This window comes from Epinephelus fuscoguttatus, linkage group LG6 (genome assembly GCF_011397635.1).
Source record: "Epinephelus fuscoguttatus linkage group LG6, E.fuscoguttatus.final_Chr_v1".
In the NCBI taxonomy this organism is placed as follows: Eukaryota; Metazoa; Chordata; class Actinopteri; order Perciformes; family Serranidae; genus Epinephelus; species Epinephelus fuscoguttatus.
In genome coordinates this window covers 13,128,089-13,143,160 of record NC_064757.1, presented here as the reverse complement: position 1 = coordinate 13,143,160, position 15,072 = coordinate 13,128,089, and the positions used below count along the sequence as shown (strand labels likewise).

Here is a 15,072-nt window from a genome sequence, read left to right as displayed (position 1 = left end):
TTTAGGTAAATTTGTCTGAACATGCTTCTGACTTGTTTACTCAGTAAACATTTGTAATCAGGCCCTTTCCTGTAATGAAATATTCTTATACTCTGGTTCTGCTACTTTAACTTCATTAAAAGTCTGAGTTGCTTCTTCCACCACTGCACAGTTAAAGACAAAAGCCGATTTGGAAATATGTTTGAAGTGACACCATGGATTTAATAAAGACACAGGTCACAGTGCGTCATTACAAAATTCATCATACATTTACAGATTTTCAGTTGTATCTTTGACACAAGAATAGTACAAGGTAGTAGTGTGATTAGATTAAAGCTTTAAGCATGACACACAGCATTCAGTTATAAGGACAAATGAACAGCAGAAATGTAGCAGAAACATAACAAAAAAATGCCTGTCCTCTTAGCACAAATCTCTTCCTTCAAAGGACAATTCATCAAAGCTGATAATAATCATCTTTAGACTTAGAAAACAAACCTTTTCAGACATAAACTTTAAAAATGGAAGCTGTCTTGTACATTTTATTTAAGGGCTGCCAAGGATACAGTTTGTACAATAAAAATAAAAACATTCATTTTGACTCAAACAAAATGTAAACTTCAAAAGTTAAATTAAATAAGACAAATAAAACTGCATTTTCTTCGAGGTTAATCCTTTCTTTAGCAGGCCCCTAGAAAACAGAACAAGAATTACCTTATCTAAAATAGAACAGGTCCACAATCATTACACTCGGTGACTTGTTGATAAAAATGATTTATCTAAATGGTTTGTTTTCCCCTTCCCCACCATATGGCACTGCTGTAGGTGTTTTAGTACACCCTGCTGTCCCTATGATTACAGGTGCAACAGAGGACACTACTGATCTCATTTCAGAGATGCTAGGTGTAGCAGGCTTGAGATACTTAACCACAAGGGGGCACTGTAACAATGCATTTTAAATCGGTGTGGAACAAGTTCTTCTCCACTGTGCTCCAGTGTCAATTCAAAGTAAAGCATGAAAAAGTCAAAGAGGGGTTAATCCTTCTACATGCAAGAGTTTGGTGACCTCATCAAATTATCAGTCACACCTCATTTCAACGTGAACAGACGACTAGTCACACAGAATAAGTGGAAGCTTCTGTGTCAGTGAGCTGGGCCAGTGCTCACAGTGTCCATGTTAGAGGTGGCAGCAAGAAGATACAAGGATTTAACACTAAGAATACAGTTCAGTTATGAATAGGCCAATTAACATACAGCCATTTACTCTGGCTGTAAAACTGAATTAAGTGGCCCAATGTCAAGCAATGGGCCCTTTTCACAGCAGACATTTTGACTTGTCATGGCAGGAAAAGCAAAGGTGTCACTAACGGCATTAATGATGCTCCGTTATGTTCAAGTGTCCCAGTAAGCCATGACACTGAGCTATCATGCACAATATCAGGAGCCCAAGACTGATGCAGCTAATTGTAATTCAGTCACGATATAATTTTATTATTTACACGCACTTTTTCTACTATAACATGTCAAAACTGCTCTCCTCTGTGAGCAAGGCCTGTGCTTGTTTTGTACCAATTATCAATTGAAAACATCATAAAAATGAACACATGGGGGCAACATTTGTGTATTATTGGATCAATATTTGGGTCTGACAATACCACCACCACTCATTAGAATAATAATTATATAATATTAATATTATCATACCATCTGATATAACCTGCCTATTTAAATATTGGTAATTGTTAACCTTTAAGTCTTGATGATGTCAGCAATCTGCATTTCATCTGAAAATGTGTTTCTGTTAACTGATTTGATACTTATGTATTGAACATATCCAACCTGGCAGGTTTCCAATATCCGCTCTAAACACCACTCAGCAGGGTTGAGACATCTGTTGAATAAAGAAGAATTGCATCCATTATCATAAATACTTTCTGTATTTGTCTGTCTGTCCATTACATGTCTCATTTATCTTCTCACAGCACCATATTTGCCATGAATAAAACATTTTCCAGTTCCCTGAGGATAAACTGGACATGACAAGTCTCTACTGCTATAGGTTTGACTTTTCACTTTAGACAGATTTCCTCATTTGAACCTAGCCTTGGTGTCATTATTGCAAGTGCAGCTACACACACACACACACACACACACACACACACACACACACACACACACACACAAAAGGTTATAACTTGAACAACAGGTTGCACCAATGGAACAATGAAAAAAATTGGTCTTGTCCTGATCTAAACCTCTTCAACTTGATTTATCCAATCAGATGACGAGGTTCAAGCAGGAACGCTTTGAATGACTCAGATGTCAGGGCTACACTGAAGACAATCAGATGCTTCAGGCTGATAGCCATTTGTAATTGTGGAACATTCCTGTCACATCATTTTTGAAATTAAACACAGGTCTGATTGCTTATTGTTAGAAGCATTAGTCCTGTATATCGTATGAAGGCTGCCTGTACTGTGTTCACAAGGTTACACCATTTACCTGAAGCTGATGAAGATTTTGCATTCAGGCAGTCTATCAGCCAAATGGTTTAATTAAGTACGCGCCACATTAACAAAACATACATAATGAAGAATTGATTTTCATTGTAGAACCACACTGTCATGTAAATTAGACTTCAATTTGCTACATTGTGCTAAATTAATGATACTATGCAGGATGTACAGACTGATACAGAAGTAATCCTTCTCAATCATCACTTATGACCCACTAGATGTGTTTGGCGGTGTATTTATCTACTGAAACTCTGCCATCTGCCTGTACTTTCTTCTTATTCTCTTTACGTAGGACATTATGGGCATGTAGCCGCACAGTGCTCAGATGAGGTCGGGACTTTATAAAAAGATAGGGACCAGCTGCCAGACCGTAAGCAGCAGGCATCCCAGGGACAAAATGTCATAAAACACAAATATAGGGAGGTGAAACGCCAAACTGGGGTTGACTTTTACCTTCACTTTCACTGGTGAGCATGTTTATGAACAGTAACTGACTTTCCTGCATAGTAGACCTGTAACATCTAAGGAGTAATACAAATTAAAATGCATAAACTCCTCATTGGGACGTACAACACTGAGCGCCTCTTTTCATTCCTTGATGACCTTAAAAGTAACTGTAGTGGTTGATGCAGTATTTCTCTATTTTGCAGAATGGTCACTTTTCCTTCCCCCTTACTTTCCATTCCTCACCCCAACAGAGAAATTGCTTTCCTCCTGGAAGTGAAACATTTCTGACCACCAGACATTCAATCACACTCTTGGACACAATAAATGCCGGGACTTATCTGCAGAAGATGGCCAGGAGTAGACCAGAAATGCAAAGATCCATTACTGTGATGTAGTAAAATCCATGCAATACAGAAGTGGGCACCTTTGACAGTAATTCGGAATAAATAAAATGTATCCCAAGCACAATAGTGATACATATTGTAATGCTACCTGTTGGGGGACAAATGTTGTCAGTGTTCTGGCACAAGAGTTGATCCTGAGATGGGTATTAAAATCATTTGGTTGCATACAACAACAATAGTGATGAAAGAATATCAATTAATTTCTGAAACACTTACTCTGCAGGAATTAATTTCATTTACTTAAACTGCCATTTTGATATGCCCAAAGTTTACACTGTTTACACAGAACTATATACTATTGTATTGGACTGTACTGTAGTGTACAAACGTTGCTGTTATTGTGTTCTCATCCTGCAGCATCCTATTTATCTACTCTACTTGTTCATATAAATTTCCATTTCTGAAAACTAAATTAACAGAATAAATAAAATCTTATTCTCTTGATGTATTCATCATATAATATTGTGATGTTTTTCATATTATATACCCCTTTATGTGTCTATGTGGGATGGACTATTGGAAAATTCCACTGAATCCACAAACCACCATGTTTTTGTATTTTGGTTTTTTTTTTGTGTGCAACAAAGGTACCTGTCCAGAGGCAAAGTAAGGATTTAAATTCTAATTAAATTTCAACCCGAGGCTTCCTTTTATGGGTTTATATTAATACAGTTAACATGAGTTCTTGTTAACACCATTACGTCAGGGTCTTGTGCACAAATTAAGTGTAAAACCCTAGAGGGAAAAATGTATAACATGTTCTTTTTCTGAGGCATGACTGAGATTTTTTTCGCTGGCTGACTGACTGGGAGAGTGTTAGCATAACATGGATTCCTAACCGACATACACAGTCCATCTTCATAGTTGTCGCAGCTCCCTAGCCAGCATCAGAAATGTAGCTGACAAACACCAAGCATAACATTATATATACAATATTGTATTACATGTGCAGACTATTAGAAAAGTGGAATGAGTTACCAAAGTCTGATCAGGAGCTACTTGGATGATGAACTGGTATCCAGGCATAACACAATGTTGCAACACCAGTCTGGTCATATCTCCGTCCTCTGATACCGACTCTGAGGGCATGGTGAATCCATCCTCAATGCGCTCCTCTGACACGTTCAGCAGCTGTCAGGAAAAAGCAAGCAGGTCAAATTTATTTTAAGAAAAATCACCTTCCACTATCAAATACCCACCTGCTTTTTTGGAAAATATGAACCAGTCAGTCAGTTACAATGAAAAATCTGTTTTCACGGCAGCAGAAAAGCACAAGAAATCTCCATATCAAACACTGATAGTTTTATCAAAGTATGGCAAAGTATGGAACATAAAAATCAGATTGCTGAATGTCTGACAGGCATTTTTAAGAATTGAAGGATTGTAATTTGAAGACTGTAGACTGAAATTAACAAACAAATAAAGTTACTTGACATAATACCACTGCTTCTTGCCTCTGCGTGACATCTGACAATCAACTTTGATTTTGAACTTTGGAAACTCAGAAAATCAGACTGCCATACAATCATTTTGAGAGCCACACCACTATTACAAGTCAGACACTCTGCTTTCAATCAGGGATGCAGATTTAATAAAAAAAAATGGAAGCACTTGTACTGAAAGAAATAAGAAAAAATGAAACTACTAAACAAGAAAATGCATTAACTCTGTTGTAATTGTAGCTATTGTTTATAAGATGAATATGGAGTGTTTCTTACTTTCTAATAATCCATAAAGTCTAATCTTAAAAAGGTTGGATTTTGGTCCTGATGCTCAGCAGCACTTTTTCTAAAAGACAGACCAGGCAGAAAGCTGCATGTAATATAAGGATGAGACTAAATATAAGTTCAGAGATGAGTTGATCTTAAAATTAAAGTTAGTTTTAAATTATTTAGGAGTGATAAATACTATCTTTTTTTAAATTCACCTCCCTGTAAGCAATTGTTTGTTATCATGTCAAACACTTTGTAAAGTCTGTTTGAACACAAGCTTTATGAATTAATCATTGATCATCCCTCTGATGATTTTACCACAATGATGGCTTGCAGAAACATGATGAAACATTAGTACAGACGCTACAATTATCCACAGCTGTGCGTAATGACAGCTGCCCCAGCAGTGTTAGAGGACCTCGCTGATGTGACAGGTCTAATGAGTGGCACAGCATGCACGAACGTAAATATACTAACAGATGTTAATAGCTAACTGTGAGTAAGGAAATGAGGCTTGTGCACTTGCGCTCAGCGCCACAAAGATCGAGATTTAAAAAACAGAATCTTTACAGATCTTCCAAAAGTAATGCATAGATATATTTCTGTCTAAGTTTGTACGCACAGTTTTAGTAGTAAATCTACACAGCTCTAGAGATGCTTTCATATTAGGTATGATTAATTTGTACCGGGACGTCGGTGGCTTAGTGGTAGAGCAGGCGCTCCGTGTACGAGGCTGTTGCCGCAGCGGCCTGGGTTTAACTTCAGCCTGTGGCCCTTTTCTGCATGTCACTCCCCCTCTCTCTCCCTCCTTCAGGCTCATCTGTCCTATCGATTAAAGGCTTAAAAATGCCAGAAAAAATATCTTTAAAAAAAATTAAATTAAATTAAAAAAATTGTACCACAGCAAGTACGATTGCCCCCCTCTCTCCAAACATACAGTCTCCACTGCTCAGCTTTCACATTGGCAATGATGTTCTGTACATAAGTACACTTGCATCATCATCATCTGAGACATTTTGTTGTGTTTCAGTGTAGAAATCGTGCCACAGACGGACACTGCTGTCCTTGGGACCATCATGAGCAGGGACTGGCTGAGCAGCAAGGCAAAGCTCTGCCCCCAGCCAGAGGAGGAAATGCTGCTGTTGGCAAAGAGCTCTCTGCCTCCTGCTGGAGCTCTGACTGCAGATTGAAGGTGGCGGCGAAGCCAGATCTGGGCCTGTCCCTGGCGGGCTACACTGCTGTCTGATATAGAGCCATTAGTCTTAAATTGCAACTGTTTCATAACCAGTTAAAAACTCCTTGTGGTTGTGTAAAACAGCAGTCCACCATAGCAGTCAGCTCTTAAACCTCATAGCCATTATTCATTTTCAAATCTAATGTGCTAGAGTATGAAGAAATACAAACAAATGGCACTGTATATTATTTTATTACAGTTAGAACTTAACGACTAACTGTTTTCAAACTAGCATCACAATGTTACACTGTACAGTACATGAACAAAGCAGAGCAAAGTACAAAGACTAACACACCGTAAACTTAAATCTTGGCTTCATTTTTCTATGTCTTATTCCATTTTTTTTTTATCTACTATAGAGCTGAATTTTCTTAAAATGTGAGCTGGTACAATAACCTAACAATGGAAATAAAGTACTTTAAAGTGAGGTGCTAGAGTTTGCTCTGTGATGTGGGAAATAACTATCAAACAAGTGTCATAAATGTAACTGCAGTGACAATGCTTTTATTGATTATAATCATGGTTGTATCTTGCATACCAAGTGAGAAAGGCCTGGCTGAGGGCATTGTTGATTAAATGTAACTCAGCAATTTACTCACTAAAAGCCATAATTCATCCTCATATTGCTCGGTTTGATGCGTGGTGTAATGATGTTTTCGTATTAGTTTCTGGATCTGGTCAGGGGAACAAACTATGCTAGAGTATGCGTTATCATATGCCATTACAACCAATCAACCACCCACTGCACTCCTGATTTCAATCACAGCATAATCATAATTTAGTATATCATTACAAAGTACTCTTTTACTGAATACACTCATGTTTTTTGTTTGGATAAATGTATCACAATTACTCGCATGGATATTGATTGACATTCTGTTCCTGTCTTGGACATTGGCTAATGGAGCCTCTCATATGGGCCTTAACACCAGCCTTCACAGCTGTGAATAGTTACACAACACTTCCAGGTGGCAACCTGTATGTGAATGTAACAGCACTTTGAGCGGTTGGAAGACTAGACGCTATACAAGTGCAGTCCATTTGCCAAGTTAGGTTTGCCAGGTTAAGTTACAGAACTTTTAGCACACTCTTACCAACAAAAACAAATACCACCACGTCTTGCACCCATGATATGTGGTCAAATGTGTCCCAAACTACCTCAGCAAGTGGTTGTAGTTAGTGGTCGTTTACACTTGTATTTAGCACTGTCCACTTATCGGATCACTCGAAACGCATGTGAATACCGGGTCTAAACAGGCTCTTTGATATTTCAGCTGTTTAGTTTGTGTGACTCATGACTGTGACTGACTGGAGAGCACTAAAATTCATAATTATTCTTCATATTTTATTACTCAAACAATGCCTGTTATTTTGCAGTGCTTTGTTGTTCTTTTTTCAGATTTGATTAATGTTTGGGTGATTACATCAATAAACCAATCATTTATTTGTCACATGGAATTATACAAAGTACAGCCCAAGAGAAAAGTGATCCCATCAGCTCCTTTGACTTGTGCACTGTCATTTAGTCCTTTTTGCATTTTCTTACATTGGTGGCTGCTGCTTTAGAATTGTCCATGTTTCCATATGATTCTGTTAGTTATGATGCAGGATTTAAACTCAGCTGGTGCCCATTTTGTCCATCTTTTCCTTGACGTTTACTGATGTTTACGTTTAAAAACCTCAAGTGAGCAAGCCAGTATCTAGCTAGCAGAGTCACAGGAGGAGACTTTACATACTGGTGAGTGAATTTCCTCATCCCAATGCGTGACTTGCAGCCGCACACCAACATAACCACAAAAAGCACCACCGAGACTTGCATAATAGAGTGCCGAAGTCACGCCCCTTCCGGTGAAGCTCATGGGACCTTACACAAACTACACAGGAGGCGGTCGCTTATGTGACGTCATAGCTTTTGCTCGCTTGCTGCAGCTAGGAATGACTGCAACCTGGCACAAAACACACAGACATCTTCAATCATAAATCGATTAATCATAAAACAGTGGAATTTTAGCGGGGAGGCCAAGCTGCAGGAAGCGAGCGAAAGCTATGACGTCACATACGCGACCTCCTCCTGTGTACTCTTCAGTCTTTCTAATTAAGAAGTTTTTATCTCAACAGTTTTACCACAAAGTATGACTTTCTTGACCTTAAAATGTATGTTTTAAATTCATTAACAACATATTTAGATTTCAAGTCGCAACTCAAACGGGAACAAAAGATAATATTGCTCTCCCCATTCACTGCCATTCATATTTTTTCCGATCCAAGGTCCCATGAGCTCTACCGGAAGGGCACTCTATTGATATAAGAGCATAATCTTTGCACAAATTTAGCAGACCTGACAAGGAGGTGACTGGAAACATCTATGCCTACATCAGATTAATTAATCCAGTTCTCAAGTCATATGTTCAGCACTTCCCAAACACATTCATTTTTGCTAAAACGTTACAATATAAAACCAGTTTCACATATGAGTAGCGTGCCTAGGCAAGTACACATGTTAAAGTCATATATTACATCTGCCTAAAATACCCTACTTTACTGTGCTGAAGGTTTTTACAATTCAATGGCTAAATAAAAGGCGTTATTCATGTCAGTTCATCTCATTGCATCATTATACACTACATCCACTAAGAAACTGAGTATACGTGGTCACTGTTATTATGTGGTTTCTGTGCCACCCATACAATGATAACATAACCTGTGTGGGTTGGTTTCAATGTGAACTGCAGTGTTTACTTGACCACTACAATACTACAGTAGCTCACATAAACTAACTAAACTGAGTCAGACATGATGTCATTATTGCACAGTGGAAAAAACAAACACTCACATCATCCATTCTCCATAGGTCATTGCTCAGGCATTCAGTCTGACCATAAGTGATTGCATTCTTTAGGAAATCGGTCCCACTGCCATCATCCTGAAAACAGAAAATAACAATAATCAAGAAGTGTTGTCCTTAGGAAACAACAATGGACACTTGTCATTTGATAGAGCCCTGCTGAATGCAGTACTTACTCTGTCAGTATCCTGCAAAACTGCAACAAGCAATCGAATGTATTCCGTCGCAGCTTTGAGTGTGTCCACTTTACTGGGCTTACGGTCTGGTCGCATTATTGGCACCATGCGCTTCAAGCGGGAGAACATGGTGTTCAAGTTCCTGATCTGCAGAGAACAGAGGCTAAAGTTTTATATCAACTGTTCTCCAGATTAGTAAAATTGTCTCTGAGGTGATGTAACCACACTTAAACAAAGCACAACAATGATGGAGAACATGAAGATTTTAAAGCACTTTAAGCAGTGACATTTGTCTTGACCTCACACCTCATTTCTGACAGTATGAGCTTTAACTCTTTTGCAAATCCTAGCACATCAATAAATGTGTTCTTTTTGTCCTGATTGGATCATTATTTACAGTGTTCAGTTTTCTCCATAGCAAAATAATAGGGCTTCATACAGAAACTGCTGCAGCAACCCAAGCTAGCACAGGTCTTCAAATGTTAATCTAAAGTCAGTCAAGCTTTGTGAATTGGATTTCAAACCATGTTGCCAACTAATGTCACCAGCGCTGTCAAATTACAAACAGAACAGAAAATACCTTGTCTACTATTTGCATGCAAAAGGTAAAAATTGATCTTTGGTTTGCATGTGTGAAATGTGCTAATAAAAAGACCCATCATCATATCACATACTGCCAGGACACATTTAAACAGATTTACATAAAAACACAGTACACAACAGAACATTAAAAGAAGCACCGTGTACTTGATGGTGAGGACTGAATCAGGGTTGAATAAACAGATATAAAGTGTTGTGTACTAAAGGTAGCAAGCCGTCTTCAAAAACTGGCTGTCCTTACTAATGAAGGCATTTTATGGCTACATGGACAAATTATTTTCTATCAGATGTTTTTTTTCTGTTCCCTGCCGTGAGGGCTGGGACTTAAAGCAGAAAAATTATCAGTACAAATCATTGATTTCACAATACCATCATAATAAGACCTTCCAGAGACATGTTTGAAAATGAAGAAAACGGTTTTTTTTTCATAATAAACCTTTTATATCCAATGATTTATTTTCCAGGTTTAACAGGGTTAATGAAATTCCAGTCTGCTTCCATCACCTTTGTACCAGACTGCATTTACAAACCTTGAAATTAAAAAAAGGTCGGGCTTACTGCTGGATATAAAACTCATAAAAACAAGTTTTATCTCTGTATTTTTTATCTAATATTGTCCATGGGTAAACTTTATAATCATGTTGCAGCCATGTTGATGAAAAGCATTAAAATAAAGCAGAGCTAGCTGACTGTGGTTGGCCTGTAAACCCAACATAGTTCAGCTGGACAGTAGTAAAACTCCTTAAGTTAAAATGAATTAAGTTACTGCTGTGCTTCAGCAAGTTGGTTTGAATGACTCGTGGTGTGTGAAAAAATATCATGACTGTTTACAAGGTTTATAGGTTTTATTTGCGGCTAAGCTAGCTCCATTTCAGGATAAACAGAAGAGCCTCGGCTAATTTATGTGCTAGCTAATGTTAGCTAACAAACTCAAAAGTTTGACTTGAGTTTCTCTTCTCAGGGGAACTCAACCATGGTAACACTCACTCTCAGTCTCTCCTTGGCGTTGACCAACTCTCTTTTCTTCACAGTCTCACTGAAGTCCTCGGCCACAAAGTATGAGCCGTCCTTCCCTCGTTTGAACTTCTCTATGTTGCTGTACGCAGGCAGTGCAGACTCTCCTGTTAACCGCTTCAGGATGTCGCTCATTAATTCCTCCTCCGGCACCTTCATTTTAATGAGTAGCATATGTTCACACTGACAATCTGTTAAGTGTGTTTATTTCATTTTTCTATATGAAGTCATGTTCTCAGAGCAGACAGGAGGCGAGCTGTAGAAGAGCGGAGGATCACACCTGTGTGCTTTGTGTTTAATTAGGGCTCTGCGGCAATCTGAGGTTGTCCATCAAATGCCAGCTGAATCTGACGGATACACGGCGCAGTTGTGAGTTATTACTTCTGTGGTATACACGTTTCTTATGTCAAGAAACGGTTTAACATATTCCCTGTGTTATCTGAGGTAAAAATGGCCAATATGCGAAACATAGAGTCTATGGTTCAACCATAGGGGCTCAACTTGCTTAGGGACTGTTCGTCAGTTATGAGAGGGGGGGGGTTCAACACAGGGGAGGCAATTAAATATTTTTTAAGCACTGGGAGTTAGTTATGTCTTTTGCTTTGTATTAGGGTGGGACTAGGCTGACCAAACGTCCTCTTGCCCGGACATGTCCACTTTTCACTTCCTGTCCGGGCGTCTGGGTTTTTTTTTTAATAAACTGATGATAATGTCCGGTTTTCCGTGTGTTTGTGTGTGTGTGTTAGAGTGTGGCACGGGCAGCATATTTCTGTCCGAACCCGAACCGAGCCCGACATTATTTAATGACCAAAGCACTGAGTTTGTGTCACACAGTTGTTACAGGCTATTTAACAGGCCGAGCGTGCGCCATGGGTGCTCAGCTGCGGAGAGGGAGACTTCCGTGTTTGAGACGGGAGCGGGCGGCGGGAGGTCCGAGGCTTCCAGCGAGAGGAGAGGGAGAAATAAAACAAAATCAGATAAAATAGGAAAAACCTGTCTCCCTCTTCTATTTTATTATCAGCATTTAATCAAGGCGGAGGCGGGCGGCTGGAGGTCCGAGACTTCCAGCGAGGAGAGAGGTAGAAACAAACAGCCGTTGGAGATGAACTGCGCCTCGCCTGAAAAGTAGACTAGAGCAGGCGGCCGCAGCGGGGGGCGGTGACAAAAAGCTGCGGTGAAGTCGGACAGTTTCCAGCAGCCTTCAGTCCGCGCAGGAAGTCACAGACACACTAACATCTTGTCTGGAATGATGTCAATTCATTAAAAAAGTGATCAGACCCATATATCAGTTTGTTTTCACCATCAGTCACACAACATGTTTTCTGTTCACAGAATCAACCTTAAGATCAGACAAATACAATCTTATTCAACAAAAATGAGTAGTTTATCTAAAACGCCATATTGTTGAGTTGACATCTAAACCAATCAGCTGTTAGATCAGGTGAGAGCCAGGCGGTGCAGGCGGTGGAGAGCAACTGCAGCGCCTGGCTTTACAAAGGCTCAATTCCAATCTGGCCCCTTAAGACTCAAGCCCTGAACCCTCACTGACTTAACTGACGTCAGCTAAGTGATTGAGTGTGAGAGTCTGAGAGGGCTCCGGATGCTACAAATAGGAATGGGACAGCACTTATCCCCCTCTCTACAAAATGTTGTTGGCGGCTCTGGGCGTGATCATTCATCGATTATTGTCAGCATATATTTCACACACAAAGAATAGCCTATATATCTACAGATAGATAGATAGATATGACTTCATGTGTGTTTATGTACCATCCTAAATCCTTGTTAATGTAATGTTTCTTTGTTTATCTATCTGTTTTTTCGCTCTCTTTCCATAACGTTACCGTTTGCATATCTGCCGACCATGTTTTCGTTCTTTTTTTTAATAACACTTCCGGTGTTCCGAGGGCAATGCTATGAACTGTGGGTAATTTCCTTACCGTAAGTCCGCATCGATGCTGACCTATGGTAAGGGGGCATAAAGGGCTCACTCACTGACTCACTGACTTGATGATTTGACAATGGGACAGCCCTCACACACTCACGTACTTCACATGAACGCGCCTCTAAGTCAGTGAGTCTGTAAGGGATCGGATTGGAATTCGGCCAAACTGCGGCCGCCTTGCTCTCGTGGCCTTATCGCAGTCCACTTTTGTAATACGTCAGAGCAAGTCGGGATGAAGTCGGACACAAAACTAACCGGCATGCATTGTGCACCGATCGAATCTGATCGAATCTGCACAGGACTGGCTCATCTCGAACGAACCTAAAGTGTGTCTGTGTATGTTATGTTCAGGTGTTGTCACATAAATAACAGTGCCCAAGCAATAAACAGGACAGACAATAGGATTTTATTTATTTTTACACTACATTTTCACTGAAAGCTGACCGAATCCAACCCGAGCCCGAATACAATTTATAGCTACATTTTTGACCAAACCCGGCCCGACCTGTCAGGTACCGTCGGGCTCGGATCGCCACACTCTAGTGTGTGTGTATGTGTCCCCTATTGAGGCCTATCTGAATTTCTGTCTTTGAGAGATATTACTTTGTAATGTAACTGAATTTTCTATCCATACAGTTGCAATCAAATTTATTCAACCTCCATTGCATATTAGGCTTATTGGCAAAATGTACAATTTCTCAGCTGTTTGCAATAAACAAATTACACAAGAACTGTTTAAGTAGTTCAATGAAACTAATATTACAAGGGGTTTGATTGAAATTCAACACAAAATGCTACTTTTAATGACTACTGCAGTCTCAAAATTATTCAACCCCTTCATGACAAGCATCTTCAGTACTTAGTAGAGCACCCTTTTGCTGTTATGACCTGCTGCAAACGTGATGCATAGCCAGACACCAGCTTCAGACAGCGTTCCTGAGGAATCTCAGCCCATTCCTCATAGGCAATGGCCTCCAGTTCAGTAATATTCTTGGGGTTCAAGTCAGGCGACTGTGATGGCCACTCTATAATCTTCCATTTCTTCTTCTGAAACCAAGCCTTGGTGGACTTTGAGGTATGCTTGGGATCATTATCCTGTTGGAAGGTCCAATGACGCCCAAGCTTCAGCTTCCTCACAGACGGCACGACGTTTTTACCTAAGATTTCCTGATACTTGACTGAATCCATCGTGCCCTCCACACGCTGCAGGTTTCCAGTGCCAGAGGCAGCAAAGCAGCCCCAGAGCATCACTGAGCCACCGCCATGCTTCACTGTAGGCAGGGTGCTCTTTTCAGCATATGCTTCATTCTTCTTCCTCCAGACATACCGCTGTTCCATAGGCCCAAAAAGTTCCAGTTTTGTTTCATCACTCCACAGAACAGAATTCCAAAACTTCTGTGGCTTATTTATATGGTTTTGAGCATAATGGAGCCGACGTTTCTTGTGCTTTTGGGTCAGTAGTGGTGTACGTCTTGGAGTCCAGGCATGGAGCCCTTCGGTGTTTAGTATGCGCCTTATTGTACAAACTGAAACCTCAGTGCCTGCTGCCACCAAGTCTTGCTGCAGGTGTTTTGCAGTCACTCGAGGGTTTTTGACCGCTTGCCTCCTCAGGAATCTGGTGGCAGCCGCTGATAGTTTCCTCTTTCTGCCACGTCCAGGTAGTGTAGCCACTGTTCCTTTAACTTTGACCTTGTGAACTATGCTTCCAACTGTATCTCTAGGAACATTCAGAGCTTTTGCTATCGTTTTGTATCCTTTTCCTTGTTTGTACAAGGCAATGATTTCTTCTCTGAACTTTTTGGACAATTCTTCTGACTTAGCCATATTTCTAACATGCAATCAAACGTCACTCTCAACAAAAGCCTAGCCAGTCCAGGTATTTATGTGCTCTGTCTCAAGCACACCTGAACTAATGAAGCCCTTGATTAGTTGCTCCAGGTGTGCTTGAAACAGGGGGTTGAATAATTGTGATTAGCTGCATCAGGTGTGCTTGAGACAGGGGGTTGAATAATTGTGATTAGTTGCATCAGGTGTGCTTGAGACAGGGGGTTGAATAATTTTGAGACTGCAGTAGTGATTAAAAGTAGCATTTTGTGTTGAATTTGGATAAAAACCATGGTAATATTAGTTTTATTAAACTATTTCAACTGTTCTTGTCTACTTTGTTTATTGCAAACAACTGAAAAATTGTACATTTTGC

The 15,072-nt window shown here is 39.9% G+C and overlaps 1 protein-coding gene across 2 annotated transcripts; it reads right to left on the bottom strand.

Annotated features, from left to right (window-relative positions):
* Positions 1–524: 524 nt before the first annotated feature.
* figla (folliculogenesis specific bHLH transcription factor) lies at positions 525–11,437 on the bottom strand. 2 transcript variants are annotated; one of them, XM_049578898.1, is made up of 7 exons: positions 11,208–11,437; positions 10,901–11,080; positions 9,314–9,460; positions 9,126–9,215; positions 4,325–4,477; positions 1,819–1,870; positions 525–670 (listed from the first exon to the last, which is right to left on the bottom strand). In XM_049578898.1, exons 2-6 carry the CDS (start codon positions 11,060–11,062, stop codon positions 1,853–1,855), a joined length of 570 nt encoding a protein of 189 aa, XP_049434855.1. In that variant the 5' UTR covers positions 11,063–11,080; positions 11,208–11,437; the 3' UTR covers positions 525–670; positions 1,819–1,852. The 2 variants fall into 2 exon arrangements, with proteins under 2 accessions (XP_049434855.1, XP_049434854.1); XM_049578897.1 differs by having other exon boundaries at positions 10,901–11,437.
* Between the last annotated feature and the right edge of the window lie 3,635 nt (positions 11,438–15,072).

Bases quoted from the DNA above. Each gene is read 5' to 3' on its own strand.
- figla (XM_049578897.1), bottom strand. From the start codon at position 11,101: ATGCTACTCATTAAAATGAAGGTGCCGGAGGAGGAATTAATGAGCGAC. The intron at 9,461-10,900 runs GTGAGTGTTACC...TGTTCTCTGCAG, and splicing joins ACGCCAAGGAGAGACTGAGA to ATCAGGAACTTGAACACCAT. The intron at 9,216-9,313 runs GTAAGTACTGCA...TTCTGTTTTCAG, and splicing joins TTTTGCAGGATACTGACAGA to GATGATGGCAGTGGGACCGA.